At 51.8% G+C, this 26475-nt stretch overlaps 1 protein-coding gene across 1 annotated transcript in view; it reads left to right on the plus strand.

Annotated features, from left to right (window-relative positions):
- Lrrc38 (leucine rich repeat containing 38) overlaps window positions 1–22431 on the plus strand; it is a gene marked incomplete in the record, with an annotated part of 23196 nt that extends 765 nt beyond the window's left edge. Inside the window, 2 exon segments of the mRNA XM_013507425.1 lie at window positions 1–560; window positions 21366–22431. Coding sequence (XP_013362879.1) covers window positions 1–560; window positions 21366–21619 — 814 coding nt within the window.
- Between the last annotated feature and the right edge of the window lie 4044 nt (window positions 22432–26475).

Consider the following 26475-nt stretch of genomic DNA (forward strand, 5'->3'; position numbering starts at 1 on the left):
CGGGCTCGCGTGCCCCGCGGGCTGCGCCTGCACCGACCCGCACACCGTGGACTGCCGCGACCGCGGGCTGCCCAGCGTGCCCGACCCCTTCCCGCTGGACGTGCGCAAGCTGCTGGTGGCCGGCAACCGCATCCAGCAGATCCCCGAGGACTTCTTCATCTTCTACGGAGACCTGGTGTACCTGGACTTCAGGAACAACTCTCTGCGCTCGCTGGAGGAGGGCACGTTCAGCGGCTCGGCCAAGCTCGCCTTCCTCGACCTCAGCTACAACAACCTCACCCAGCTGGGCGCCGGCGCCTTCCGCTCCGCGGGGAGGCTGGTTAAGCTGAGCTTGGCCAACAACAACCTGGCGGGCGTGCACGAGGCCGCCTTCGAGACCCTGGAGTCGCTGCAGGTGCTGGAGCTCAACGACAACAACCTGCGCAGCCTCAACGTGGCCGCCCTCGATGCGCTACCCGCGCTGCGCACCCTGCGCCTGGACGGGAACCCCTGGCTGTGCGACTGTGACTTCGCCCACCTCTTCTCCTGGATCCAGGAGAACGCGCCCAAACTACCCAAAGGTGAGCAGGGAAGCTGGCCTGGGCTGGGGCGCTGGAGCGAGCAGGGAGAGACACCCCCACCACGCACACACACCAGTTTCAGGTTGTGTCCGCAGGAGGAGGAGGCTTGGGGTCGCGCCAGCAACTGCCTAGTGAGAGCGCGCAGGATGGAACTCCACAGGGTTCCTAGCCTGAACTTCTCCCCTGGGAAAGGGTGCGGAGGGATACAGTCTTAGAGCTCCGAGTTTCTTGGCGATAAAGCGATGCTTCGGTCCTTCTCCCTCTGTCAATTCACCTTCCCAAGTTAGCATCCTGCGGGTGCACTCCACGTCCTGGTCAAGATCGTCTCACCCGGCTTTGTGTCTTAGGAATGGTGGGGGCGGGTCATCCAACAACCTTAGGTCCTTCTTCGTGGAAGGCGCCTTACCATGTGGAAAGCACAGCCCCCCATTCCCCTACCTGGGTACCTGGAAGATGGAGAGAAGCCGGCCAGTTCTGTGGTTCTGGTCTCTTTGTTGCTTCCCAGCTCGGGCTGCTCCTCTGATGAAAAGGCTAAGAATATTCCTGGTGAGGGCGCCGGGCGCGCAGTCATGATTTATGGCTTTATGGGTTTCAGCCTAGATGTGAAAAAAGCCAAATAGAAATGTTGCAGGCTCCCAACTCAACTTTGGGAGTAAAGAACCCAGGTAGATAGTCCTGCAAAGGATCCCAGTGTGCATTCTCCACCATATCCTGACCTCATTTCAGCTCCTCGGTGCTCAGCCAGGTCAGGTGCCTTCCCTGCTTTCTTGGAGACCCTTCCAGTGCCCCCCAGGACACACCTATCCGTCTGAGGATGGAGCCCAAGGGCACAGGGAGTGAAGGGGCCCAGGGAAGGCCAGCAGCAGGGAGGCAAAGGCGGAGCTGAGAAGCAGGGCACCCCAGCAGCCATACGGTTGCGCCCCAGGGCCAGGGCGGGACTGGGGCAGGTGGATGCCCTTAGTTTGGGTGGACTTCAGTCTGTGAGCGTTGGTGCCCACCATGACCTCTCAGAACTAGATCCCTCCCACCTTGCCCTCCAGGCTTGCACCAGTACATCAGGATGGCCACTCCTCAGCAGGTACAGACCCCTGTGCTGGTACTTTCACTGCCTTGAGCAAGTCCTGGGAAGATCCTGCTTGCAAGGGGCAGAGTTCCTCTACTTAGTCCTCGGTCTCCTGCCTGGTTCCCCAGATCCCTAGACGACATTCCTGGCATCAGGACTGGTGGGTGAAGACCTCACTGGGGATGGGCTCTCCTTGGTTCTGGTTGCTCCTGGCACTGGGTTCTGCGGAGCTGGCATTGCTTACCCCATGGTTGGCAGGGTGGTAACCAGCTCTGTTGGTTCCCTATTGTCTCGCAGATGAGGGTAAGGTGCCCTGGAGTCAGGAGTGTTCCTCCAGCCCCATAAATGCTTGGGTGCCTGGGACCTTGGATAGCCACTGATTATCCTTTCTGTGCTTTGATTTCTCTATATCTGGAGTAGTTGAGTGGATTTCTGAGATCTCCAGATTATAGGGATGAAGGTGGACACCACATGAGTTTGGGAGGCTGGGGGAAAGACAGTCAAGCTCAGAGCAGGAGACAGTGTCCACATCCCTGGGGAAAGGGCAGAGCAAGGGGAGGGCTGGTGTCACCCAGCTGAGAGAGGACAGAGGCAGCTCGAGGGCACCTCCCAGGGCGCAGTGCCCAGGGCAGATCCGGTCTCACTGCAGCTGCCGGTGTTGTGTGGCCAGAGCGGTGTCCCCACACTGAACCAGAGGCCAGGTGGGTGGTGGAGGAACTGCCCAGCCCTTAAAATTCAAGACCCACGTTCAGATCTGGACTCAGATTTATGATCCTGGGCAATCCTTGACCTCTCTGAGCCTCAGTTTCCCTGCCCTTAAAGTCAGAATACAGTGAGTGTCCCCGACTTTACTTGCTGTGAGTTTCAAGGAGACCGACCCCGTGAAGGGCATAGTAGAGGCTTCTCAGCAGGTGTCTGTCCCCTGTCCTCCTGCATGTGTGCTGCTTCTGAGACTTCAAAAACACGTCTAAAAATTTTAATTGATGCATTGCAGTTGTACATATTTATGGGTGCAGTGTGCTTATTCCGTACACGTGCACGATGTGTAGTGATCAAATCAGGGCAACTAGCATGTCCGTCTCCTTAAACATTTATTGTTTCTTTGTGCTGGGAACCTACTAACTCATCAAAATATGAAATAAGCTGCTGTAAATGATAGTCACTGGGATATGCTGTAGACACTGGAGCTGATTTCTCCCAGGTGACTGTGTTTTGGTACCTGTTACCAAGCCTCCCTGCACCCCACCTCCTCTTCCCGGCCTACAATTTTCTTAGAGGCCAAGTGCTAAGAGCCTGCTGAGCTTTGCAGCTGCATAGCTGCCTCTACTTCTTCCTATTGCCTGTGCTTTTTCTACCCCAGTTTCCTCACCTGTAAAATGGGGGTGATACAGTATCCGCTTTGTGAGATTGCCCGGAGGACTGGCAGGAATTATTTATAAAGACATTAGCAGATACCAGGTAAGTGTTGGTGCCGGTGTCATTGTCCCATTGTAACTAGGAGGCTCAGTCAAACCAGGTGTGACTTACCCAAGTCACACGACCCAGAAGCAGAGCTGGGGGATAGACTGGCACCTCTAGGTTCCCAGTCCCCGCCACACTGACCGGGCTTTCTGCCAAAGATAGTTGACCCCACTGGGGTACAAACCCAGGGCTGTGTAGGCCAGTGCTTGACCTCATCCAGGGGAGGACTTCAAAGGAAGGAGAGGACTCCTTCGTCTCTCCCTGCCTCCCTTCCCTGCCCCCACCCCCAGAGGAGGAGGACAGAGCCGGAGCTGTCTTCCGTGACCTTGACTAGCTGTGACAGTTGCAAAATCTATTGTCTGCCAGGTGTACCTCCCCTGTGAGCGCAGCGTGATGGGGAGCAGTCAGGCTGCAAGGACCTCTGGTCTCCAGCAGGCTCCTTCAGGGGCCGGGAGACTGGGGTCTGAGGTCTGAGAAGGACCTGCCCTGCTGGAGGGAAGAGGGCCAGAGTGTGCCAGCATGCCCCCCTGCCACGTGGCCAGACCCCAAACAAAACAACAAATTGCAAAGCACATAAAAACCCAGGGTGCCCAATTAATGTTGAATTTCAGAGAAACCACAAATAGTGTTTTAATGTAAGTATGTCCCCATGCGATATTTGGGACACACTCACGCATTAGTTGGATGTCCTGTATTTTACCTGGCAGCCCTCCCCCAGTGCCTTAAGTGAGGCATTTTGTAGTTGACAGGTGCTGTCTCTTTTAATACAGCAGCCATGCCTGCCAGGCACCTTTGGGCGCAATTTGCCTGACAGAAAACAAATGAGCTGCAAAGAGAAGTGGTTTGCACAAGGTCGGTACTTGAACTCGGGAGTGTCCAGCCCCAAAGCTGCCCTCTGTGAGGGGTATGGAAAGGGAGAGCAAGGCCACACCAATGCTACCCTCTCCTTCTGGTCCCCCAGGGTGACAGTGCCTTCTCCCTCCTTCCCTCAGTTGTGCACCCGTTCTGGTGGTTTTCCTGTGAGTTAATGGGGTTGTAGACAGCTAGGCATGGCGGTCACCAAGGGGACAATGATGATCTTGCTTGGAGTGGAAAGGGTTCCACTGGAAGCCAGAGACCTTGCACACCACTTGGGTGACGAAAATGGGGAGACTCTGGAGGAGCCCAGGAAATTAGAAGCAGCAGGGATCATGACACCCCGGTCACGGGTGCTGTGATCCTTAAAGCCTTCCCAGTGATCACATTTTCTTCCCTTTATGGCAGCCAGGAAAGCAATCAGGAATTAGACAGAAAAATGAACTTGGTGGTGCTTCTCACCTGAGAGCCACCTGGCTGGGAGGAGTGGGCAGAATGCTGGCTGGGAGTCATGAAGTGCAGAATCCTGGGCCCCCAGGCCTCTAGAATGAGCATTTGCGAGGGGAACCTGGGGATCTGCATTGTGAGGAGCCCCCTCCAGGGGTCTCCTGTGCACACACTAGCCTAGGAAATACTACTGCGTGGGAAGGACTTTGTGCTGGGTCTGTGGCTGCCTAACTCATCGGCTGTTCAACCTTTTCTAGGTTGCCTGCTATCTCTGGGCCTCAGGTTTTTCTTTTGCAAGTAAAGGAGTAAAAGTAGAAGGATTCGTCTAGTGTTCTGTGTTCCAAGTCTCATATTCTGTGGTTTTAAGAAAAGTGAATATTATCCTGGTTTTAAAATTTGGGAAGCTGAGGCATGGGGAGGCAGGGGCCTTCCAAAGACCCGTCTGCTGGAATTCAGGAAGCTATAGGCTCTGCAGTGGGGTGAGGACCAGAACACCTAGACAGTCTCAAACCCTGAGCTCACAGGCCTGAGGTGCTGTCGTGGCATGGATGGCTTTTCACTTCCTGTCCCAGCCTTGATCCTTGAGCCACCGGGCAAAAAGGCCACTGGGTTTGGGAAGCTGAGCCTGGTGGGCACAGGGCTGTCTCTGTGCTTGATTCTGGGAGTGATGGAGCAGGTAACACTGCGCACACCAGTCCTGAGAATATGTCACACGCAGGTCTCAGTGGAGGAGGCTGAACTGGTGAGGCACCCTCTAAGACCGCTCTTTCTATCCAGGACCACATGTGGCCAATCGGTGATTGCAGTGCACACTGCCAAGGAGGGGAGGTGAGCTGAGATCTTGCCTTGTCACCTTCACACATGGAGGTGTGGGGTGTAGGGATGCAAGGAAGTAGCCCGGGGCAGAATGACACAGGGCCACGCGTCATGCCTTGGCTGTGCTAGCCCTGGACCCTGGTGGGGATGGCCTCCTAGAGAAGAGCCTCTAGATTTGCCTGGAGTGTCCTGGCACTCAGGAAGTGGGGCCTTGCTGGTCACTTTGTTGGTCAGGGTCCTTCTGGGAGGGGGTGCTATGGCTGGCAGGGCACTCACGGAATGAGAATGTCGCTGACCCCGCCTGCTTACCTGACCCGACTTGGATCTCATGGGGGAACTCACCCCCACCTTCCGCGCACTGCTTCTCTGACGTCACACACTAGGAGGGCCTGGCTTGGCAGATCAGTGGGGATTTCTCATCGTACTGACTACGAAACAGTTTTCCAGCCACATGGGCAAAAGTGACACTTGCCTGAATCTCACTGGGGTACTTTCTCCTCGGAGACTTCAAGGTAATGATTGCGTTCTGGAAAAAAATAAAAGCAACTTTAATTTTTCTGATTCTAAAAAGGACAGGCTCCTTATCATTAGTCTGGGGAAATGTAGTTAAGTATCATGAAGCAAATAAAAATAAAAATGAAAACCCCAGAATCCCTTTACTATTAGAGTTTAGCTATATTTTATTGCAGCTTTATTATGCCCATATGTATTTTATAGACATTGACACTACACTATTACATTCTATACAGATTTTTTTCTTATTGAGTTGTGAGAGTTTCCTGTCATTATAGCCCTTTGAAAATTCCAATTTCACAGGCCTGTAGGTCAATTTATAGATACATGAATTGGAACTATCTCCTATTATTAGAAATGTGTATTGCGACCAGGCATGGTGGTACACACCTGTAATTCCAGGGCCCGCACTCTGGGAGGGTGAGGCAGGAGGATTGCAAGTTTGAGCCCAACCTGGGCAACACAGTGAGACCCTGTCTCAAAAAGTAACATGGGCTCAGGATGGAGCTCAAGGTGAAGGCCCTGGTTTCAAGCCCCAATATCAAAAAAAGAAAGAAAAAGAAAGACAGAAAGAAAGAAAGAAAGAAAGAAAGAAAGAAAGAAAGAAAAGAAAGAAAAGAAGAAAGGGAGTATGTCATTTGTATTCATTTTTTGCATGGAAACAGTACTCATATGAATAGCCTCATGCTCGTTGGAACAGCCTTGTGTGTGAAATAACCTCTGGGTGTTTCTTTAGGGTGGAAATGCATGGTGAAGATCTGTGCTTTTTTAAACCCCTGGCTATGTTTTTGCCTAGAAGGATAGCACAGTTAGCAAAGACTTCAGGTATCAACACATCCTTCCCAGCTGTACGGATGTTTTAAAGATATTAAAGGATATCTCTCAGGCTTCCATTTGCATGGTGTGTCTGCTGGTGGAGTGCATGTTCTGTCTGTGTTTGCCTCCTCCCTGAGAGAATCAGTTCCGGGGCCGAGGTTGGCTGAGGTCTCAGTTGCCCCTGCCAGTGGCCGTGTCCCATCTTTGACATGTCTGTACATGCCGTGCGTGTCACAGGCTCCTGCCTTTTCAGATTGTTCTAGAGCTGACTCCCTAGGGTGTCACCTTTCTCTCCATTGCCGGTGTCCAGGGCTGGGTGTCAGCTTTTGTGGCACATGAGCTGGAGTTCTGGTAAGCGGCCAACCCAGACACATCTGCAGGTGTCCTTGGTGAGCCGTGCTGCCCCGGTCCCAGACACGGGCCTTTCTGAAAATGCTGTGTACCTCATGTCACTCTATCAGCTCCAGGGCCCACAATGTGGGACAGTGCATGGACAGCCCTGGAGGACACAGCTGCGGTTCTGCTTTGGACAGGACAGTGTCACTGTTGGCTGTAGTTAACTAGTTTGCCAGCTGGCTCAGATCCTAAAGGGTTGTGCCTTTTCAGCCAAGTGACCGTCCAGTTCTTGCTGCCCACAAGTCTTGTGCACCGGTGTCGTCTGGGGTCCTGAGGTGCTGGGCAGTTCTTTTCAGCCCTTGGGCAGGTGGTGGCCGTCAACGTACATGGGGACCTCCCCGTCATCCGGTCATGGTGAGTCCCTGAACGGGGCACATTCACTGTTCTGAGTCAAATCATGTCCCAAATCCGGCCAACGTGGGAACATGGTTGAGCTTACTGGTCTTGCCCTGGAACCTCAGTGGCTCCTGAGCCCCGCTGGGCCCTGGGGCTACACACTCCTGGGACTCTTCCTCACCCTCCCTACTTCCTACCTTGACTTCTCTATGTCCTGCTTAGCTTCTGGGTTCCCTCTCTCCAGGGTCAGGAGCTCATCTTAGGAGGTTTTAGTTCCTATGAACTCTAGGACCACTGCTGACAGGTGAGTCACAGCTCTACTCCTTGCTTGTTGCTCTTTAAATCCCGGGTGGCTAGTATAACAGGTGACATGTCTGAGGACTCTGATGCCTTTCATTAAACTTTAGGATAAACCTGGCCCCTTCTGCTACCCCAAAGCCCTTCACACCCATTTCTCCTCTCTCCCTGGTTCTCCTGCCAGCCTGGCTCGGGAGAGGGCCCCTCCATCCCTGGAAGGAGCCCAGCCCAGTGTCCAGCCAGGCTTCCGAGCTTGCTGCTCACTGCCCGTTAGCTGCCTCCCCAGAGGTCTTCTTAGCCCAGGTGTCTGGCCAAGACACCTTCTAAAAGCTTCCCTGCTGTCCTGCGCTGTCTGTGTTTGCCACATCTCCTTGTGGGGTTTGCGTCACACCCCTGAGGCACATATGATCCAGTTCACAGTCACCCCTGCTCCAGAAAGGCAGCTCTGAGACTCCAGCATGCACCACCCAAGCCTGCGCTGCAGCTCTGTGGCCCTCGGTGGGACTGCAGGGATGACCGGGCGGGTGAATTCACGTTCTTTAGATCCTCGGGGGCTGCTATGACCCTGGTCTTGCTTTTGTTCTCCCCTTCTGCTAACCCTCCATGAGTGTATCCAGGCTACTGTTCAGCAAGGCAGGGGCTGGGAATGTGGTCCCCCGGCTCTCCTTCTGGTCCGTGTGGGCCTGCTTAAATCCCATGGCTTCCCCAACCTCTAGTTTCCCTTGGCAAGGAGGGACAGACCAGCTGCTCCTGCCCCAGCTGCCAGCACCAGGCTGGCCAGATGCAGGCAGCTGGAGTGCTGTGGTTCTCGCCTCTGCAGAGCTCGTGTGTATCACGGGAGGGCGCACAGGATGCCCAGGCCGTGGGCCTGTGAAGCCTGCCGAGTGGGACACCTTAGCCTGTCAGTTTGCAGAGAGAGAAGCAGCCTCATCAGCTGAGCAGACAGCAGGGATCTTTGTAAGGATGTAGGGTGGACCCCGGAACTCTGGGTCCCACAGTGGAGCCCTGGGAGCTGTGACATTGAGAACTGGGGCTCACAGGAGCACAGCACGCCTCTGCTTTGCATTTTTTCTGCTTCTCACATTATAGCAGGAGGTATGATCAGAAAGACTGTTTAAACTTAAGAAAAGTTCATTGTACTAAAAGACATATTAGTATTAATTGCCCTTAAAAAAGAACCCTCTCTCTTGCTTCAAATAGTGTATACCACTTCTCCCATCACTCTTGCCACTTTTTTTTTTCTTTTTGGTTTTTTGAGACAAGGTCTTGCTATGTAGTTCAGACTGGCCTTGAACTTATAACTCATATGTAGCCTAAGATAGCTTCAAACTCGTGGTAATCTTCCTGCCTCAGCCTCCCAAGTGCTGGGATTATAAGCATGTGCCACTGTGTCTGGCTCTTGTCACTGTCTGAAGCAGTTCTGAAAGTCTTTTGTGAGTGTCTTTAGTTGCACTGTCGTGGCTGCCTTGAGGTCCATAGTTGATTCAAAATGTTTAGCTTTCATGATCGTTTTGACTTTGGGGAAGAGCCAGAAGTCATATGATGCCAGATTTGCAGTGAATAAGGTAGACAGAGGTACACCCTAATGTTATATAACAGAAACTGCCGTAATGGTTTTGAATCAATTCAGGATGAGGCAATCATGAAAAGACACTCACAAAGGAGGATTTCTAGAACTGCTTCAGAAAGTGGCAAGAAGGATGGGATCAGAATGTTCGAAGTGGGGGGAGTGTTTTGAGAGGGATTCATGGCGCAATGTCTTTTACTATTTTAAGATTTAAATAGTCACCATTTTTTTTACCACTCACATATGTTTCTCTACCTATATGCTGATGGGCTTTCTCCCCCCACTGCCATCCACCAGGTCAAGGGACTGGCGAATGTCAGCAGGACTGTTCTCTTGGTCCTTTAGGGAGGCTCCGTCTGGCTTCATGTGGGAGATGTCCCTCTCTCTTGGTCTAGGCAGCTGGGGAGTGGATGGAGTGACACTGTCCACAGTGGCTGCTAGGAGTTGTCAGGTCATCATGAAGTCGGGTGTAGGGAGTAGGACAGAAAAGGGCTGGGCAGCTCCACCGAGGGGGTCTGTGATGGAGGCTGTGCTTGCAGTTAGCTGTCTGCTGCTAGGTAAATCTCCTGATGTTCCTGGCCCAGAGCCTCCCAGTTAGATGCAGGCGACAGTGATCCTGGCCCTGTGGTTATAGGCTGGTCCCTGACAACTACTCCTGGGTTCTGAGTGGCCCGTAGCTCTTTTGAGGCACAGCTTCCTGCCCTTGATCCCCATCAGGAGAAGCTGGGAGGGGGAGATGATGGGATGTCAGGGGACTCAGTGACTGGCAGACATGAAGTCAGGCTGAGCACTGGGAAAGCAGACGGGGCCCTCCAGTGTGGTCAGACACTTGGGGTTTGATGGGTAACTATTCCTAAATCCAGTGGGATCTGTTAAGTATGTACATATTCTGTCTGCTGTTCTCCAGGGTGTGAATCTTCTCACAATTTCAGACATGGTGACCCTTGGGTGGGAGAGGCTTTGGGGGAAGATTGAGGCCTCCAGCTCCTTAGAAAATAGCAGATTCTCTGCAGTAATACGTGTTGATGGAGACCTCTCTGAAAATTAATAGTTACCTGCCAGAAGTGGAAACTCAGAAAAACACGGTCCCTGCCTCAAGATGTATAAGGGACAGTCACTAAATATGGGAAACTTAACCCACGGTTGGGACCTGAACCCGTGATTGGGAACTCCCAGGAAGCTGATTTGGATGTACCAAAAGGAGAAAGGTCCAGCCAGTACAGGTCTGAACAGGGCTACTAAGAGAGGTAGTGAGGTGACCCTCACTGGGGGCATTCAAGCAGAGTCCAAATGATTGCTTTGCAGTGATGCTGAAGCGAGCATCAGGTACTGGGTGAGATTTCTCCCAGGATGCATCAGCCCTCTGATTCTGAATTTCTGGGGCTTCTTTGTCCACTCCTGGTTCTGTTGGTCAAATGGATCCTGAAGAAGTTTCAGTGTTTTTTTCATCTCTTACCTGGATGCCTGGAACGATCTCCCCTTTCCTTTCCCTTCTCCTTCCTCATCTGTGCTGCTGTCTGAACCTAAAGAGTCAAAGCTCTAAGCTGAGCAACAGAAAAAACAAAATGTGGAGCCTTAGTTGTTTCTCGGGTTTAGCTCTGTTCCCACCTAATCCGTGTCGGAACCCAGGTCTCCTGCAGCAGCTGGAATCGGTATCTAAACGTGTACGCACGTGTTCCATTCTCATGAATACTCATGAATATTTGTCATTCTTTGGTGCTGTGTCCCAGTGTTCCTGGCTCTAGGACTTTTGTCACTCCCCAGTCCATAGCCTCTCAAATCTATCAGAAAATAGAGTCCCACCAGGCTTGCCTGTCGTCCCAGCACTCTGGGAAGCTGAGACAGGAGGATCACAAACTCACGCCCTGCCTGAGCAACTTGTGACTTAGTTTGACTCTGTCTCTGAATAAAAAAAAAAAGTAAAAGGGCTGAGGATGTACTTACTCAGTGTGCAGGCTCTGGGTTCAAGCCCCAACACTGGAGAAAAAACCAGAGTCCTCATAGGTATCGGCCCCCCCCTTTGGGTGCACAGTGTCTGCTTTGGGCTCAGAACAAACTTTCAGTGAGCTGCTCTGCCTCCGAGGCTGGTGACATGAACATATTTGCTGAAGCCGGAGTAGGCCAAACCCCAACAAAATCTACCCTGCTTCCTTTTCATATAAGAACCTGTAACTCAGAGACATCAAATGACTTCCCAAAGCCACACAGACAACTAGTGAAAAGCCAAGCCTAGAGCCAAACCCTCTGCCCCCACCCCCATAGCAGTGATTAAGTGGTGATTAAGCGGGTGAGAACACAGGCTTTGAATTGAGACTCATCACAGTTAGAGTCCAGCTGCTTTAGTTACTAGCTGTGTGAGCCTGGGCAGATTGCTTAGCATCTCTGTGTCCCATTTTCTCATGTGTGTAAAAGGTGGACTGTTATATGCACGTCCATTGTGAGCATCAAAGAGATAAGCCTTGCACTGAGCTTAGCACCGTGCCCGGCACACAGAAAGTGGGTCATAAATGCCACTGTTTTCATCACCACGGCAATAAATCAGTCAGCATCTGCACTGTCACTCAGAGGACCTGTTCCAGGGCGTCACCCTGGGTCACTTGTCTCAATGTAGCATTGCTAAGGGTGGGTGAAGCGGGGAGTAAGGACTCCTCCCTCCCAGGCTCGGCCCTGTCCCTGGCTCACCATGTGATCCGGGGATGTGTGAGTTCCTTATTGCTGCTGGAGCGAATGACACAAACTTAAGGGCTTAAGCTGCCACATACCTATTCTCTCACGGTTCTGGCGGCCAGACATCCACATGGGTCTGATGGGCTACAAAGTGTCTGTGTTTCCTTCACCTTTTCCAGCTCCTGCAAGCTGCGCATGTCCCTCGGCCCCGGGTCACTCCCCTCTGGCTTCTCTCCCTCCATTGTCAGACCTCTTCCTCTGGCTCCACCCTCCGGACCCTCTCATTATGACCTGTGATCATATCTGCCCCTGGACAATCCAGGATCACCTCACCATCCCCAGATCCTTAACTTGAGCCTATGTTTGGAGCCCTTTTGCCCTAGTGGGTAATATGCTCTCAAGTTCTGGGAATTAAGATATGGAAGTTTCTGGGGATCTCTATTCTGTCTACAACAGAAAGTAACTTCACTCCTCCCATTTTTCCACCTGGGAACGTAGAGGGAGATGACACGCACATTGCTCTGCCTACACAGGCTCCTTTCCCACAAACCCCGCTCCCATGGTCCCCTTGCTGTCACTTTCCCACACCACCACAACTCTGGCCACCGTGATGGCCATGGCCATAGCACTGGGGTCTTCCCAGACCACCAGGAGCAGCTGTCAACTGTGAGTAATCTTGAGTCAGACTTTGGAAAACCCATAAATATAACAGAAAAACCATAAATATAACAGAGGTTGGGTGTTGAAAGATTGGCTCATGAGAGCTCTAATTCATCAGTGGATGAATTAATTTGATAGCATAACTGGGAGGTGATGAAAACTTAGGAGATGGGGCTTAGCTGAAAGGAGTGGGTCATAGGGTATGACCTTGGGGACTGTGTCTTGTCCCCACCCCCTTTCTCTCTGGCTGTGCTTTCTGGCGGCTGTGAGGTGAGCAGCCTTCCTCTACCACGCCCTTCTGCCATGATGTTTCTGCCTTGGAGCCAGCATGCCATGAACTGGATCCTCTGAAACCATGAACCATGAACCAAAATAAACCTCACTTCCTCAGAGTTGTTTTTCTTGTGTATTTGGTCACAGCAATGAAGAGCTGCCTAACACACTTGTGCATCACAAGATGTTTAGCTGCATCCTTATCTTCCACCCTCTAGATTCTAGCTGCAGTTGCCCACTGTGACAACCAAAAATATCTCTAGACACCAACAGCTGCCCCTGTAGGACAAAATCACACCGGTTCAGAGCCGGTGCTCTGAAAGTTTCTTGAAAGAAAGGTTTAACGTGATAGATGTGAAGTGTTTTTTGTCATAGTTCCTGATACATGGTATGAGTTTTGATAAGTATTTCTCCTAACACAGTGTCGTTTTGAGGACAGTGTCACGGGAGGGGCCTACTAACACACACACACCCCTCCACATCCTCATACTCTGAAGAGTAACACACACACACCCCTCCACATCCTCATACTCGCACTCTGAGTGCGTTTCTTACCCTAGCTGGCCAGTGAGCTCTCTAGTGGAGACACACTTGGGACATTGGGTGATTAGAGAGCAGGTCCAGGAGGGAGCTGCAGTAGGGCCTCCAGAGGCAGTGTGGACCTCTGATCTCCGTGCTGAGGTGTGGGGGGTACAGACTCTGGGCTGTCCTTAGATTTCCTCACACTGAACTTGGCAGAAGATTCTTATTCGCCAGATCATCAGTGGTAGCTCAGCACAGGTTAGTATCCTTAGGACTCAGCATAGGGCCCCAGTCAGAGTTTGTTACTGATGATGGAAGTGGTTGTGGTGATAAAAAGGGTGGAGATGTGGATCCCAACTCTTAGTTTTACGGTGGACAACACGGCAGTGATGGTGGTAGAGGCCCATGTGGTGGTGGCTGTGGCTGTGGCAGCGGTGGTAGGGGTGGTAGAAGTGGTGGAGGTGGACATCGTGGTGGGGGATGTGGTAGTGATAGAAGCAGCAACTGTGGCGATGGTCAAGGTGAGAGCGTGATGGTGATGTTGGTGGTGATGCTGGAAATGCTTACGCTGCCATCCTGGAGAATGACGTGTTCTGCCCCCTGTGCTCACCCACTGCTCCTTTCCTGCCAGGCAGAAGCCAAGTTAGGGAAACCACAGGGGGCTCTGTTGAGTTTCCAGTCCTGCATTGCAGCTGAGCTTGGTGTCCTGAAGTTAGGGGTGAGAACCAAGCCGGAGCACAGGATCCACGCCCACTTCTCCCCCTGGGAAGGACCCACGTGACCATACTGTCCCTTCTACAGGACACTCTCTGCACATCCGGGATGAGCTGGGATGAGCCCTTGAGCTGATGCAGCAGAGATGCCTTCCACTTAGTGAAATCAGCTTATTACTTAATCAGACGAAGTGTCTGCTGGCTGAGACGGGGAAGATAATTGGGACTTTCCCTGGTGCAGCAGTCAATATTTAATGAAAGTGAAGGTGGAGAACAAAGGTTGGTACTATAGGAAATTAGAGCCGGTGCTCCTGGGCGCTCCAGAAGCAGGACAGCACTTCTCATCTGCCTCCTTGTACAGCATCCTTCTCGGCACACACACACAGCAGCCACGGCATGTGCCCCTGCTCCAGGGGCTCAGAGTGAATTAAGAACCTAGTGCCTGGAAAGAGCACTAAACATGGAGTCTGCAGATCTAGGATCCCGTTCAACATCCAGGTGACCATAGACCTATTGGTTCAACTTCTCTGGGCCTCTTGGTAAAATAAGAGAGCAGAGTGGGAGGGAGACCAGCAGGTGTCAAAGGTGCCTTCAGTGTAACCTTCTGTGATGTGTGAAAGGAGACTAGGCTGGCAGAACGCCTGGCTGTGGTGTGAAAGGTCCCCAAAGGCCTCTGGAGTTCTGGGAGATGAGCAAGGAGGGCAGGGAAGAGGGTTTAACCTACAAGAGCAAAGGACCAGTGCCAAAGGGTCCCTGCAGAACCCTTCACATCAGTCCTTCCTGTAGGCGTGCTATGGAGTATTCCCCTGTCCTGGGAGTTGCAGCCCCAGCAGTGGGCTGGGGATGGATCTGCACATTCTCTCCCCAATTTCTCCTTGTCACAAGGACTTCTAGCACTTTGGGAAGACTTGCAAAGGCCACATTACAATCTTGGGCAGCCAGTTTAGGGAAGGGGAAAAGGCCATTGAGCATGCATTCCGATGTTTAGCTCTTATCGGCCATCAGAGAAATGCAAAACGGGTCAACAATGTCCTCCCTTATTGAAAAAGGTTCAAAAGCATGGAAAAGTCAAAATCCATTGTTGTTCAAGGACTCATATACTGTCTTCAACTTGTGGGGATGAAACTTTGGGAAATAAGAAAGCAGGCACGGATGGTCATAGCAATATTGCTTCTAGTAAGGAAATCTGGAAATCATTCTGGGCTTGGTGAGAACATTCTTGGCCTCTCTGCTCAAGAAAATGCCTTGCAGCTGCTAGAAATGGAAAGGGAAGATGTCCCTAACACAGTTACCTGCCTCAGTGACAGGCTGTATTTCTATTTGGCAGATTTATGTACATGTACCCATAGAAAAAACACTTAGAAAGGTATCAACCAACATGTTAACTGCATTTATGTGTTCATTTGTCCCCTTTTTGCTTATTTGGGTCATGTTGGTGTGTATGCAAGCTTTACCTCTATGTGGACGTAGGAAAACAAAAATATATCTTTAGCAACAAAAAGTGCTTACGAGAGCCTGTCACCAGCCTGAGCTGGGCAGTCCCTGGGAGGCCAGGTCAGGCGAAAGGCCCTGAGAGATCCCTGGCCGCAGCCTCTCGGCTGGCGAAGGGCCGGCTGGGGCGCGAGAGATTAATCTCAATCCACCATCTGCTGCATCACCATCTATTTCTGGAGGATGGCAGCTCTCCACCCTCTCCAGCTCAGGTGGCAGCTGCTGGGCAGAAGTCATCCGTCAAGGGAAGGGAGCCTGGCAGGTGGTGACAGCAGGACCCCAAGCCACCCTGCCCAAGGGAGGTGCCGGTCCTTTCTGAGTGTGCTCTGGTGTGGGGAGCCGTGGTCTGTGCTCTGCCAGGGCCAACTGGGGCTCACTCCAGCTTTGGCACACATAAGCTGGAGAAGACAAGCACAAAATAAGGGCTGAAGTATGTTCCTGCCAGTGGGGCTGCCCACTGGCTTGTCCCACCAGAGGGGGAGATGAACTGTAGCACGCTGTTCCCACTGCCTTCCAGAATGCTGGGGCCCCCAAGTACATGGTTTTGTATGGCAGCTGGGCATAGTTAGATGATTTGTGGCTTTGGAACAGGGGCTGCCAATATAGGGGTCCATCGGTGGTGCTGCTTGCATGTCAGCGGCAAAGGCCAACTGATATAAACAGGAAAGGGACTTATTGCAAAGACATCAGGTAATTCACAAGGCTGGAGAAGCAGCTAGAAAGAAACAAGGCAGCTCTGGGCATCTAGCGAGCAGAACCCACTCATGGTCTCTCTGCAGAGGGGCTGCTGGACCGAGTGGGCCCAACCATTGTTTTGTAGTGCAGTCAAGATCAGTGTCCTGACCCAGAGAGACCTGGTGCAGAGATGGCCACGTACAGAGCACTGCCCGGAGAAGCTGCGTCAAGACATACCCAAAGGATGAGAGGTCGTCAGCCTAAAGAAACCCAGGAGCAGTCCATGGGCAACGGGAACCATCACATGATGCCACTGGTAGTGGAGTGAGTGTGTCCCCCTGAAAGACATGCCCAAGTCATACCGTCCGGCACCTGTGAAGGGGATTTCATTTGGAAAGAGTCTCTGCAGATGTAATTAACATTGAGGATCGGTAAGAAGGTCATCCTGGGTTGAAGGAGGACTGCCTAGATCCAGGGACAGGTGTCCTTCTGAGAAAAGCAGGGCGAGATTTGCAGCAGCAGCAGCAGAGCAAAAGGTCATGGGAAGGTGGACAGAGCCCGAAGTGTTGCCGCCACAAGGCAGGGAACTTCCAGAGCCCCCAGAAGCCAGAAGAGGAGTGCAGACTTCTCCCTTGGAGGCTTGCGAGGGAGCTGAGAGCTGCTGACACCTTGGTTCTGAGTGCAGAATTCTGGCCTCCAGAACCAAGGGGCAATACGTTTGTTTGAATCTAACCAGTGTGTGGTTTGTTCGGGCAGCTCTTAGGAATATAGCACCCAAAGCGTTTAGAATGATCTCGTCATGCTCTTGCCTCTGAGTGCCCTGGGCTCAGGCTGCCCCTGGAGGTGGCATGGGTACAAGTCTCCTGTGCAGTTTTGTGTGATTCTGTGACCCTCTGGGTCTTGCTATCCCAGCAGTCATTTGAGCAAGCATTTTTAAGGCAGTGAGGGATGAAATGGCTAATTGTACCAGCCCAGGGACAGATCGCCTGATTCTAGCTCTTGGCGCTGCCGTTCATAGAGGGAAACATTAAGCATGAGACATACCTGTTTGGTTTCTTTATTTGTGAGCCAGGATCACTGTAGCTGCAGTTTGTTTTATGAGTTAAAGGAACTGGGCCAGTAGAGAGTGCTTAAAAGACTCCCTGGCCCATGGGATGGCTGTGAGAGGCGTTAGCCTGGTTAAGCTCACTCTGCCTAATTCCAGAGAGTGATGAGAATTTCTGCCTCCCATGAGGGAGAAATGTGTGCAACTTCTCTTTTTCCCAGGGAGTGAAGAGCTATTTGCTGGCGAATTTGGAGGACAGGACTTCTATCCTGCAGTGGAGGGCCTTGTCCAGCCCTGGGCCATTGGGAGGTGGGCCTGACTGTTAGGGAAGCTGGTTTGGGAAGCCTCCGGTGCCTATGCATCTCAAATTCTGCAGTCTGCACATTCCTTCACAAGTATTGTCTGCACACTCTGAGTGCAGGAATACAGCCCCAAAGGAAGCAGCCTGACCCCGCAGTGTTGCTGTGTGATGGGGAAGGCAGGGACACAGAAAATAAACCAGTACATGCATGGCATGTCAGGGGATGTCCAGGGAGACAAGTACAGCCAGGTTGGGGGCAGAGTTAGAGAATGGTGGCAGAGGAAGAGAGAAATGCTGCTTTAGCTGGAGAATGGAGGTTTCTGGGGGAAGGAAACATCTGAACAGAGAGCTGAAGAAGGTGAGGGGGCCAGGCAAAGGGGACAGGTGCAAAGGCCCCGAGGTAGGCTTCTGGGGAGGAGTTTGAGGAAAGGCAGCAATGTAGAGTGGAGGGGTGGAGGGGCTAGTGAGGACTGGGAATTTAATTTTGAAAGATGGGAGCATAGGGCATGGGGTGTTGAGCAGTGTGGTGGGCTATAGGTTTCTCTGTATGATGGTAAATCTTGATTGTCAGCTTGATTATTTTGAGAGATGCCTAGGAGAGTAGGAGGCATATCTGGGTGAGTTTGGGTGAGTCATGGAGTGTGACCTTGGGAACTACAGCTGGTCCCTGGACTCTGCCTCTCTGGCTCTTTCTCACCGTCTGCTTCCTGGATGCCAGTGTGAGCAGCTTTCCTATACCATGGCCTTCCGTCATGATGTTCTTACCTCTGAGCCAGCTTGCCATGGACTAAACCTCTGAAACCACAAGCCAAAAAATCCTCTGTTCCTTTAAATTGTGTACGTCAGGTGTTCTGCCCCTAATACAATCTATAAAAATCCATTCAGCCTGGGGCCCCAGAAGGTAGAAGCAGGAAGGCAGCTCAGGGGCCCTGTGGTCTTATCAGTAAAGAGGCTGGCAGCATGCCTGCTTTTTCTTACCCCACACTTCTCTTCATTCATTCACTCATTCATTCATTCATTCATTCATTCATTCATTCATTCATTCATTCAGTTCTACACCCAGGAAGGGAACTGTTGCTCATTGTAGAGTACTGAGAAATCTGTTGTGCATGGTGGCACATGCCTATAATCCTAGTACCCAGGGATGCTGAGGCAGGAGGATCACACGTTCAAACATCTTAGCAACTTAATGAGACCCTGACTCAAAATAAAAAATAAAAAATGAGCTGGGGATAGAGCTTGGTGTGGAGGCCCTGGATTCAATCCCCAGTATCACCAAAAAGAAAAAAAATTTCATCCACAAGGACTACCTCCTTAGCATAGCGTTTGAGCTTAAACTAGTGGTTCTCTGTGCCCCCAGACCATCTCCCGCCCCCAGGAGGTGCTGACAGACCTAGAGACAGTGACAACTGCTACACTGGGCAGGGGGTGCCCTGGCGGCTGGTGGGTAAAGGTCACAGATGCTCATCAGCATCCTGCCTGGTACACGCCTGTAATCCTAGCACTTGGGAGGCTGAGGCAGGAGAATTGCTGCAAGTTTGAGGCCAGCCAAGGCTACATAGTGAGTTTAAGGCCAGCCTAAACTATATAGCAAGACCCTGTCTCAAAAAACCCAAAAACAAAACAAAACAGCCCCCCACCCCCGCAAAAAAACCCAAAACCCAAAAATCCTCCTCCAGGGGATGGGACAGCACCCCACAACCAGGAAGCATGAGTCCTAGCATCCACAGTGCTGAGACTGAGAAACCCTGGTCCACAGTAAGATTCTGCAGGAGAGAAGAAAGGACCTCAAAGTCAGACACCCCAACTCCAGAGGTCTGTAGGCTCAGGTGCTTTTGCAACCTCCCTCCTGCAAGGCTGCCTGGCTGCCTGGTTCTTTGTCCCAGTCCTCTCATTTCCCTGTCCTTTGTGAGCTGCAGAAAGCCCTTAAGTCACTGGATCTTATCACGATAGGTGCACCCAGCATGGGCCTGCAGTCCCCCACCCCCGGTGGGCTTGTGTGTGGCATTTTCCAAACAAGCCCTTTTCTTCCAGCCACAGAGAAATGTGAGATGACATTTTCTAAAGTCGTCGCTTTGTAAAAATGCCAAGACTAATCTCAAGGCACAAAGAGCATTGTGGAAATCAAAATTGACTGAAGGAGTCGCAGCCAGCAAGGGCTGGATTTAAATGGCAACACCGTGGCCTTGTGATGTGTGTAGTGGTTGTTTTCAAGTTCATATTGCTTATGGAAGATGAGGACTTCTAGCATGTTTTTCTGGCTAAACCATGACCTGTTACTAGCCTGAGGGTTGCAGGTCATCTCTTGGCTTTAGAAACTACCTGGATTTCATGCCTCCTGTTGTTTTCATGAGATGGTGGCTGGGGGTGAGCTGTTAAGAAGAGGCAGGTTGGTTTGTTTTTCTGCTTTTCCATTGAAGAAATCAATTATTGGCAGGGAAGCCCCCATGTAACTCTTAATGAAAGCATTCCTGATTTACTCACATGCACTTAAAGCGCTCAGAAGTAAGAAGTCGGGCCTCCTTAAGAAAAAGAAACATCACAAACAGTGGTTGGATGTGAACTGAGGAAGCCCTCAGAGCTCTGGTCCATCTAGGTACTTGGGTCTATACAGCGGTCCTGATTCAGGGAGAGGAGAGTGAGGAGTCTGGTTGCCAGGCAACAGTTCCCATGGGGAGGAAAGCATCGGGGTTGGCTGTGCACCACGTAAGCCATGGGCCAGGACAGAAGGAACAAGGAAACTCAGACACCCTTCCTCTGTCTTCTGCTGTTGAGCTGGAGAAGGACAGACACACGCAAACCCCAAGGATCGTGGGGATGCTGGGGCATCCTCAGTGCTGAGAGCCGGCTGACTCATCAGCAAGGTGGGAAGAGGTCATCTCGACTTTCAGATAACGCTGGAGGTGGGTTGAGGGCTAGCTCTTTCAAACCGGGAACACTGAAAAAGAGAGCAAGTGAAAGTTTGCCTGTGAGGTGGAAGGAAGCCCGAGGAAGTCACAGTGGAAGGCAAGTGAGCTTAAAGTCAAAATGGTGTCCTCACATCTCCTGTTCCTTCCTTCTACTGCAGGTACCCTACAACCTAAGGCTGGGATTTCTGCAGTGCTATGCAAATCCCCTATTCCTTTCTTTCCTGAGGACAGGGAAGGGGAGGGCGGCACCCAGCTGGGGAAACTGCACCGCAGACTGGAGGGTCCTCTCATTGGTTGGCACTGCTTGGTGTCCCACCATGACATCTGCTGTCACCTCTCTGTCCCACCCTCTTGGCTGTTACCCATGTCTGGAGTGAAGTCTATAAAGATTCCTAAACCCTAGGCAGGGTACGGTGCTCTTCTTTCCCTGCCCTGAGTAATTTCAGATCAAAACAGTAAGTCTTAGCCGGGCATGGTGGTACACACCTGTAATCCCAGCACTCTGGGAGGCTGAGGCATGAGGATTGTAAATTTGAGCCCAGCCAGGGTAACTTCATGATTTAGTGACACCCTGTCTTTAAAAAAAAAAAAAAAAAAAAAAGGGTAAAAGGTGTAGCTCACTGCAAAGGTCCTGGGTTCAGTTGCCAGTATTGAAAAAAAAAGTAGGTCAAGATCAGCACGTTCTGATTTTTCCTATGCAGATTTCTCTGAGGCTTTTGAAAAAAAGATTTCAGACCTGGGGATGTAGCTCAAGTTGCACAGCACTTGCTTAACATGTGAGAGGCCCTGGATTTGGTCCTCAGTGCCACCAAGTAAAAAATCGCAAGACAAAGTGTTTAAATTCTACTCAGACCAACTTTCCCCCTTTTCTTTTGGGATATCTCCTGCTCTGCTACCCAGGGGAGGCACTTGCCTCAGGAACTGCTGGACAGTCATGAGCCAGACTGTCTTAAACCTGTCTTGTTCCACCCTCACCCCACAGGCCTGGACGGGATCCAGTGTTCCCTGCCCACCGAGAGCCGGAGGGTGGCCCTGCGCGAGCTATCCGAGGCCAGCTTCAGCGAGTGCAAGTTCAGCCTGTCGCTCACGGACCTGTTCATCATCATCTTCTCGGGCGTGGCTGTCTCCATCGCCGCCATCATCTCCAGCTTCTTCCTGGCCACCGTGGTGCAGTGCTTCCAGAGGTGCACCCCCAACAAAGACGCCGAGGATGAGGACGAGGACGAGGATGACTGAGCCCCCTCTTCTGCTTGTTCCTTGCTGTCCTATCCCCACCAGCGGTGCCTCTGTTAGAGGGAAATGCTGAAAGTAGAAAAGCATCGGCCGCCATCAGTGAGCGGGACAGAGCCTGCTCCGTGTCTGGGACCTTGGGTGCCCGCTGGGACCTAGATCTCAGAGTTTAGAATCAGCAGAGTGGAGAAGCCCAGACAGGATGGAGGGTTGGTTCCCTAGCAGAGCCTGCCTAGGGCGGAGGTGTGTATGGGGAGGAGGTGGCCAACTCAGGCTCCAAGGCTGCCAGCTGAAACCCTCCAGAGGAGATGTGAAGACTTGCGGCCTCCACCTGTAAGGATGCTTATACCGGTCTTTCTCCAACCTACACCGGAAGACCACGAGCCCTCTCCTCCCTCCCAAGAGACAACAGCTCATCAGCAGAGATTCAAGTTCAAATTCAAGTTCAAGTTCCAGTTCCAGTTCCAGTTCAAACCATTCTCCATGGGAGTGGGAAGTCTCTCTTCATCTACTAGGTTCAGCAACCTTGGGATTTCATAGGAGAACAAATACATTTACATGCGATAGACAATGTTTGAGTGTCCCCCTCCCCGACCCCCGTGTGATGGTATTTTGACGTGAGGCCTCTGGGATGTGACTCCGGTGCCCTCCCGAATGGCATCAGTGTCCTCAGAATCCAGAGAACCAGGGGCAGACGTGGCAGGAAGCTGGCCATTTTCGAACCAGCAGGGGATCCTCACCAGCTGTGCTGGTGCCTGCTTGCCGACTCGCAGCCTCCAGAACTGTGAGAAATAAATGTCTGTTGTTTATAAGCTGCACAGCCTGTGGTAGTTTGTGATCGCCCCCAAACAAGCTAGGGTACCATGTTTAGCTAAAATGGCCCCGAGGAGAAAGCTAAGAACCTGGCTGTAAGGCGTTGGTTAGCCAGCTCTGGAAAACAGGTTGGGAAACGGTTGCTGGTGTCACTCAAACCCTGGTCCTTATCCTGAGGTGGCACCTGCAGCAGAGTGACAGTTGCTTTGTCCAGTTGTCATAATCGCTTTGCTCAGAGGCCTCTTCCTTCTGCAGAGCAGTCCCAGGTCCCTCCTAAGCCACTGATGCTTGGTCATTCTCTGTGCTGGTATAGCTCCAGATGTGTCCGCTGTGGCACTTTTGGTACACTTTCCTTCAGCCGGGATTCCAATTAGCAGGCTTCACCGGGCCAATAAAATGTTACCTCCCCCAACACTTGCACATGCACAAAATCCCCACTGGAGCTAGGCACGGTGGCTGTAATCCCAGCAGTCTGGGAGGCTGAGGCAGGAAGATTCTAAGATTGAGCCCAGCCAGGGCTACCTAGTAACTTAGTGAGGCCCTGTCTCAAAAGTAAGAAAAAAGGTGGAGGATATAGCCCATTGAGAAGGGCCTGAGTTCAATCCTCAGTAACACAAAAACAAACAAAAAAATTCCCACTGGGACTTGGCCTCTGAATGACCTTCCGTGGCCTCGGGGTGAATGTGACATTTCTTTGGAACATAGGCTGTGACAGGCAGGGCTCTCCAGCATGTAGCACACAGCGCTTTGGTGGAGACAGCATAAAACAAGCCAGTCGTGCACCCCAGCGGGTTGATGCAAGGTGACCGGGAGACCAGGCCAGAGCTCACGAGAAGCCTGGGACTCTGGAGAACCAGGTTCAATCCCCGGTACCTTCTCCTCTGCTGCGCATAACACAGCTTACCTTTCCTTCTTCCACCGCCCCTTCACGTCTTTGCTTCCACAAACAATTATTGAGTACACGCGAAGTGCCAGGTACAGTACAGATACTGTGGGTATGCATTAAATAAAGATGGAGCCGGTCGTGGTGGTGTACACCTGTGACCCTAAAACTCTGGGTAGCTGAGGCAGGAGAATCACAAGTTTGAGCCCAACCTGCGCAGCTTAGCAAGACCCTGTGTCAAAATGAAAAGGACTGGAGGTATAGCAAAGGCCCTGGGTTTAATCCTCAGTAACAAGAAAATAAATAAAAGCCCTTCTCCCACATCTCTGCAGGTGTCCCTGGGTCCCAGTTCTATGTCAGTTCTATGAGTCAGTCCCAGAGCACTGCCCTGCGTTGTCTTCTGCTTGGCACATACTGCGCTCTGACATAACAGCAGTTCCTGATGACCACAGAAATGGCCCCCCTTCGAAAGCCACATCTTGCTTGTCTATGTGTTTGCTGTTTACCTGCCCAGACTAGGACTTGAGCTCCCTGAGGGCAGGAACCTGGGCCCCTGGTGTCCCCAGCATGTAGAACAATGCTCATAGTAGTGACACAGGCAGCACCCCAATTGGTTGAAGGTCCGGCCTGCCCTTCCACGAACTTGAGCCCTCTGTAAGCATCCTCACAACTCCAGGAAGTCTCCTATTGCCTGTTTGTGTATGTGGAAACCCAGGTTCAGGGAAGGTAGATAGAGTGCCGGAAGCGGCAGAGCCAGAATAGAGGAGTGGCTGGTGGTGTCCAAGCCTGCGCTTTTGTTATGACGACAGGCCATGCGTACTGAGAGATCTCTGCTGGGCGCTGGGCTGAGCCCTTTGCGCAGATTTCCTCCTCAAACCACTCCCATGTCCTGCAAGGCAGGTACCCTCATCACCTCCCCTTGAAGGCTCCAGCACCTCAGTTTACCCTGGAGTGGGCGTACTGGCACATGCCTGTAATCCCGGCACTCAGGAAGCTGAGGCAGGAGGAGCTCCATGAGTTCAAAGCCAGCCTGAACTTCATAGCAAGACCCTGTCTGAAAACAAACAAACAAAATAAAACAGCAACAAGAGAACTGTAAATCTATAAATTTAGTTCATGGTTTTCTTCCAGTACTATAAATCCATAAATCCCAAAGACTTCTGCCCTCAAAGAAACAGCACTATTATTTGGTGGCAAATGTCAGGTACATACACGTGCTTTGTAGGTTTGCATTTTGCCTTAGCTCACTAATGGGTAACCCTGACACACACTAAATAAATAACTCAAAGAATAAGCATCCTGGATTGTCTTCAGGACACCTGATGACCACAGAAATGGCCCCCCTTCCAAAGGCACATGACTATGTAGAACGAGTACCCCCTTCTAGAGCATTCCTGGGGCACTTGGGCCCCCAAATTCCCTGCACAAAGGACCCCAACATCCGGTGAGGGGCTCTTCCCAGCATCCCTCCTCCAGGGCAGGCTGTGTGGCCAGCATTTTGGCAGGACGTGGAAACAGAGGTAGGACTTGCAGGATGGGAGGCTGCGCAGCCGTGCAGGGTCCCAGAGGAGCTGGATGGGGCAGGGACAGGAGAAGAGGAGGCAGCTGTCCCCAAGCTGTCACGTTTGGGAGAGATTCCCAGGAGTTGGAGAATTTACCACTATAAATCTGGTCTCCCTAAGTCATGAAGAAGGGTCTTTTGACAAGGTGGCTGGCTACAACATTTGCTGCAATAACTGATTTTTGTGTTTGATGTGGTTTAGATTGAGGTGGGTGTGGTTATTAGTGCCTTTGTTCTGGCTTCACAGGTGATACAGCTAGGCTTGGGCGCCACAGTAGGGACAAAAAGTAGCCAAGGGTAGTCACCCCCTAGCTCTGTGGCCTCAGGACTGGGTACTGCTTCTGCCCTGGGTGCTGATCCTCACGGACCTGTATAACACAAGGGCTGAGAGAGACTGGTGCACAGCTGGCCTTTCCCCATGACAGGCACAGGTTTGCAGGGAATATCCCAGGTAGCTCTGCTGCCTCTCTGCCACCTTCTCTTCCTCCCGCTTCCTCTGAGCCCCAGATGGTCAAAGTTATGGGTACAAATTCTAGGGGCAGTCAGCGGCTGGGGATGGCTGGTGTTTTCACTGCTATTAAACCTGGAGTACATCACAGTTGACTTATTTCTGTCCTGCCGCCAACTAAGACAGCTACCAGCCTTGTGCCTTGGTTGTAAGTCATTTTAGTGGCCTCTAGTGGCCGTACTGGGTAAGTGGTTTATTATTTGCAAAGCAATGCCCTTAAACCCTGCACAATGAGCCGTGCCTGAAGCCAGCCCCTGTGGGTTTCATTTGCCTGCCGCCAACAAGGTGGCTTTGTTCTTCCAGTCCCAGGCTAATAAACACACATCCAAACTTTTGCAGGGTTTTTGCACAGAAAGGATAGTTTAAAAATGAAAAAGAGCACTGTTCTCTGCTATTGGCAAAGGCAATCTGGTTTTTGCAAACATACCTTTCCTAGGTATAAGTGAGTTATTGTATTTTAGCCTTGGAAAAAAATACAGAGTGCCTTTCCGAGACAACTTCACAGCCGCGTTCAGGACCATTGGTGGCAAACTTGTTTGTTCTCCGCATTTCTACTGGAAGCCAAGCTGGGAGCTGGTTTCCTAAGGATTGTCGTTCCAGCGTTGGACGCTCAACCCAGAACCACCATCCCCCTGTGAGAGTGGATAAATCAGAGTGGAACAAAGCCTTGTTAATGCGGAAGGAGCCCTCGAGCAATGGAGGGCCAGCTGTCCCAACAGAAGAGCCACTGTCCTCACAGCCTAGTGGCCGTAGCCGTGCTATGGATCCTCAAGGGCCACAGAACCTCCTTCATGGGGCAGAGACACTGAGTTCTCAGCAGAGCTAGGGGATTCAGCTGAAGTAAAAGGAGGGCTCACCCTCAAACATGGGCTTCTTCCCTACTACCTCTTGTTGTCACCCTGGAGAGCCCTAAGGGAGCCCCCGGAACTTCCCCAGATGTCCAGAAGGGGGGAGGTCTCAAGAGATCTGGGACCCGCCCTGAAGCTCAGCACCACACCTGGCTCCTCTGTCCCAGTGCTGTGGCTAAGAACAGGCTGCCCTTGGGCACCAGCATCTCACACATCAGGGCTGCTTTCATGCTCCTGGGAAACAAATGA

This window comes from Chinchilla lanigera, unplaced genomic scaffold (genome assembly GCF_000276665.1).
Source record: "Chinchilla lanigera isolate Chin_1 unplaced genomic scaffold, ChiLan1.0 scaffold00126, whole genome shotgun sequence".
Classification (NCBI taxonomy): domain Eukaryota; kingdom Metazoa; phylum Chordata; class Mammalia; order Rodentia; family Chinchillidae; genus Chinchilla; species Chinchilla lanigera.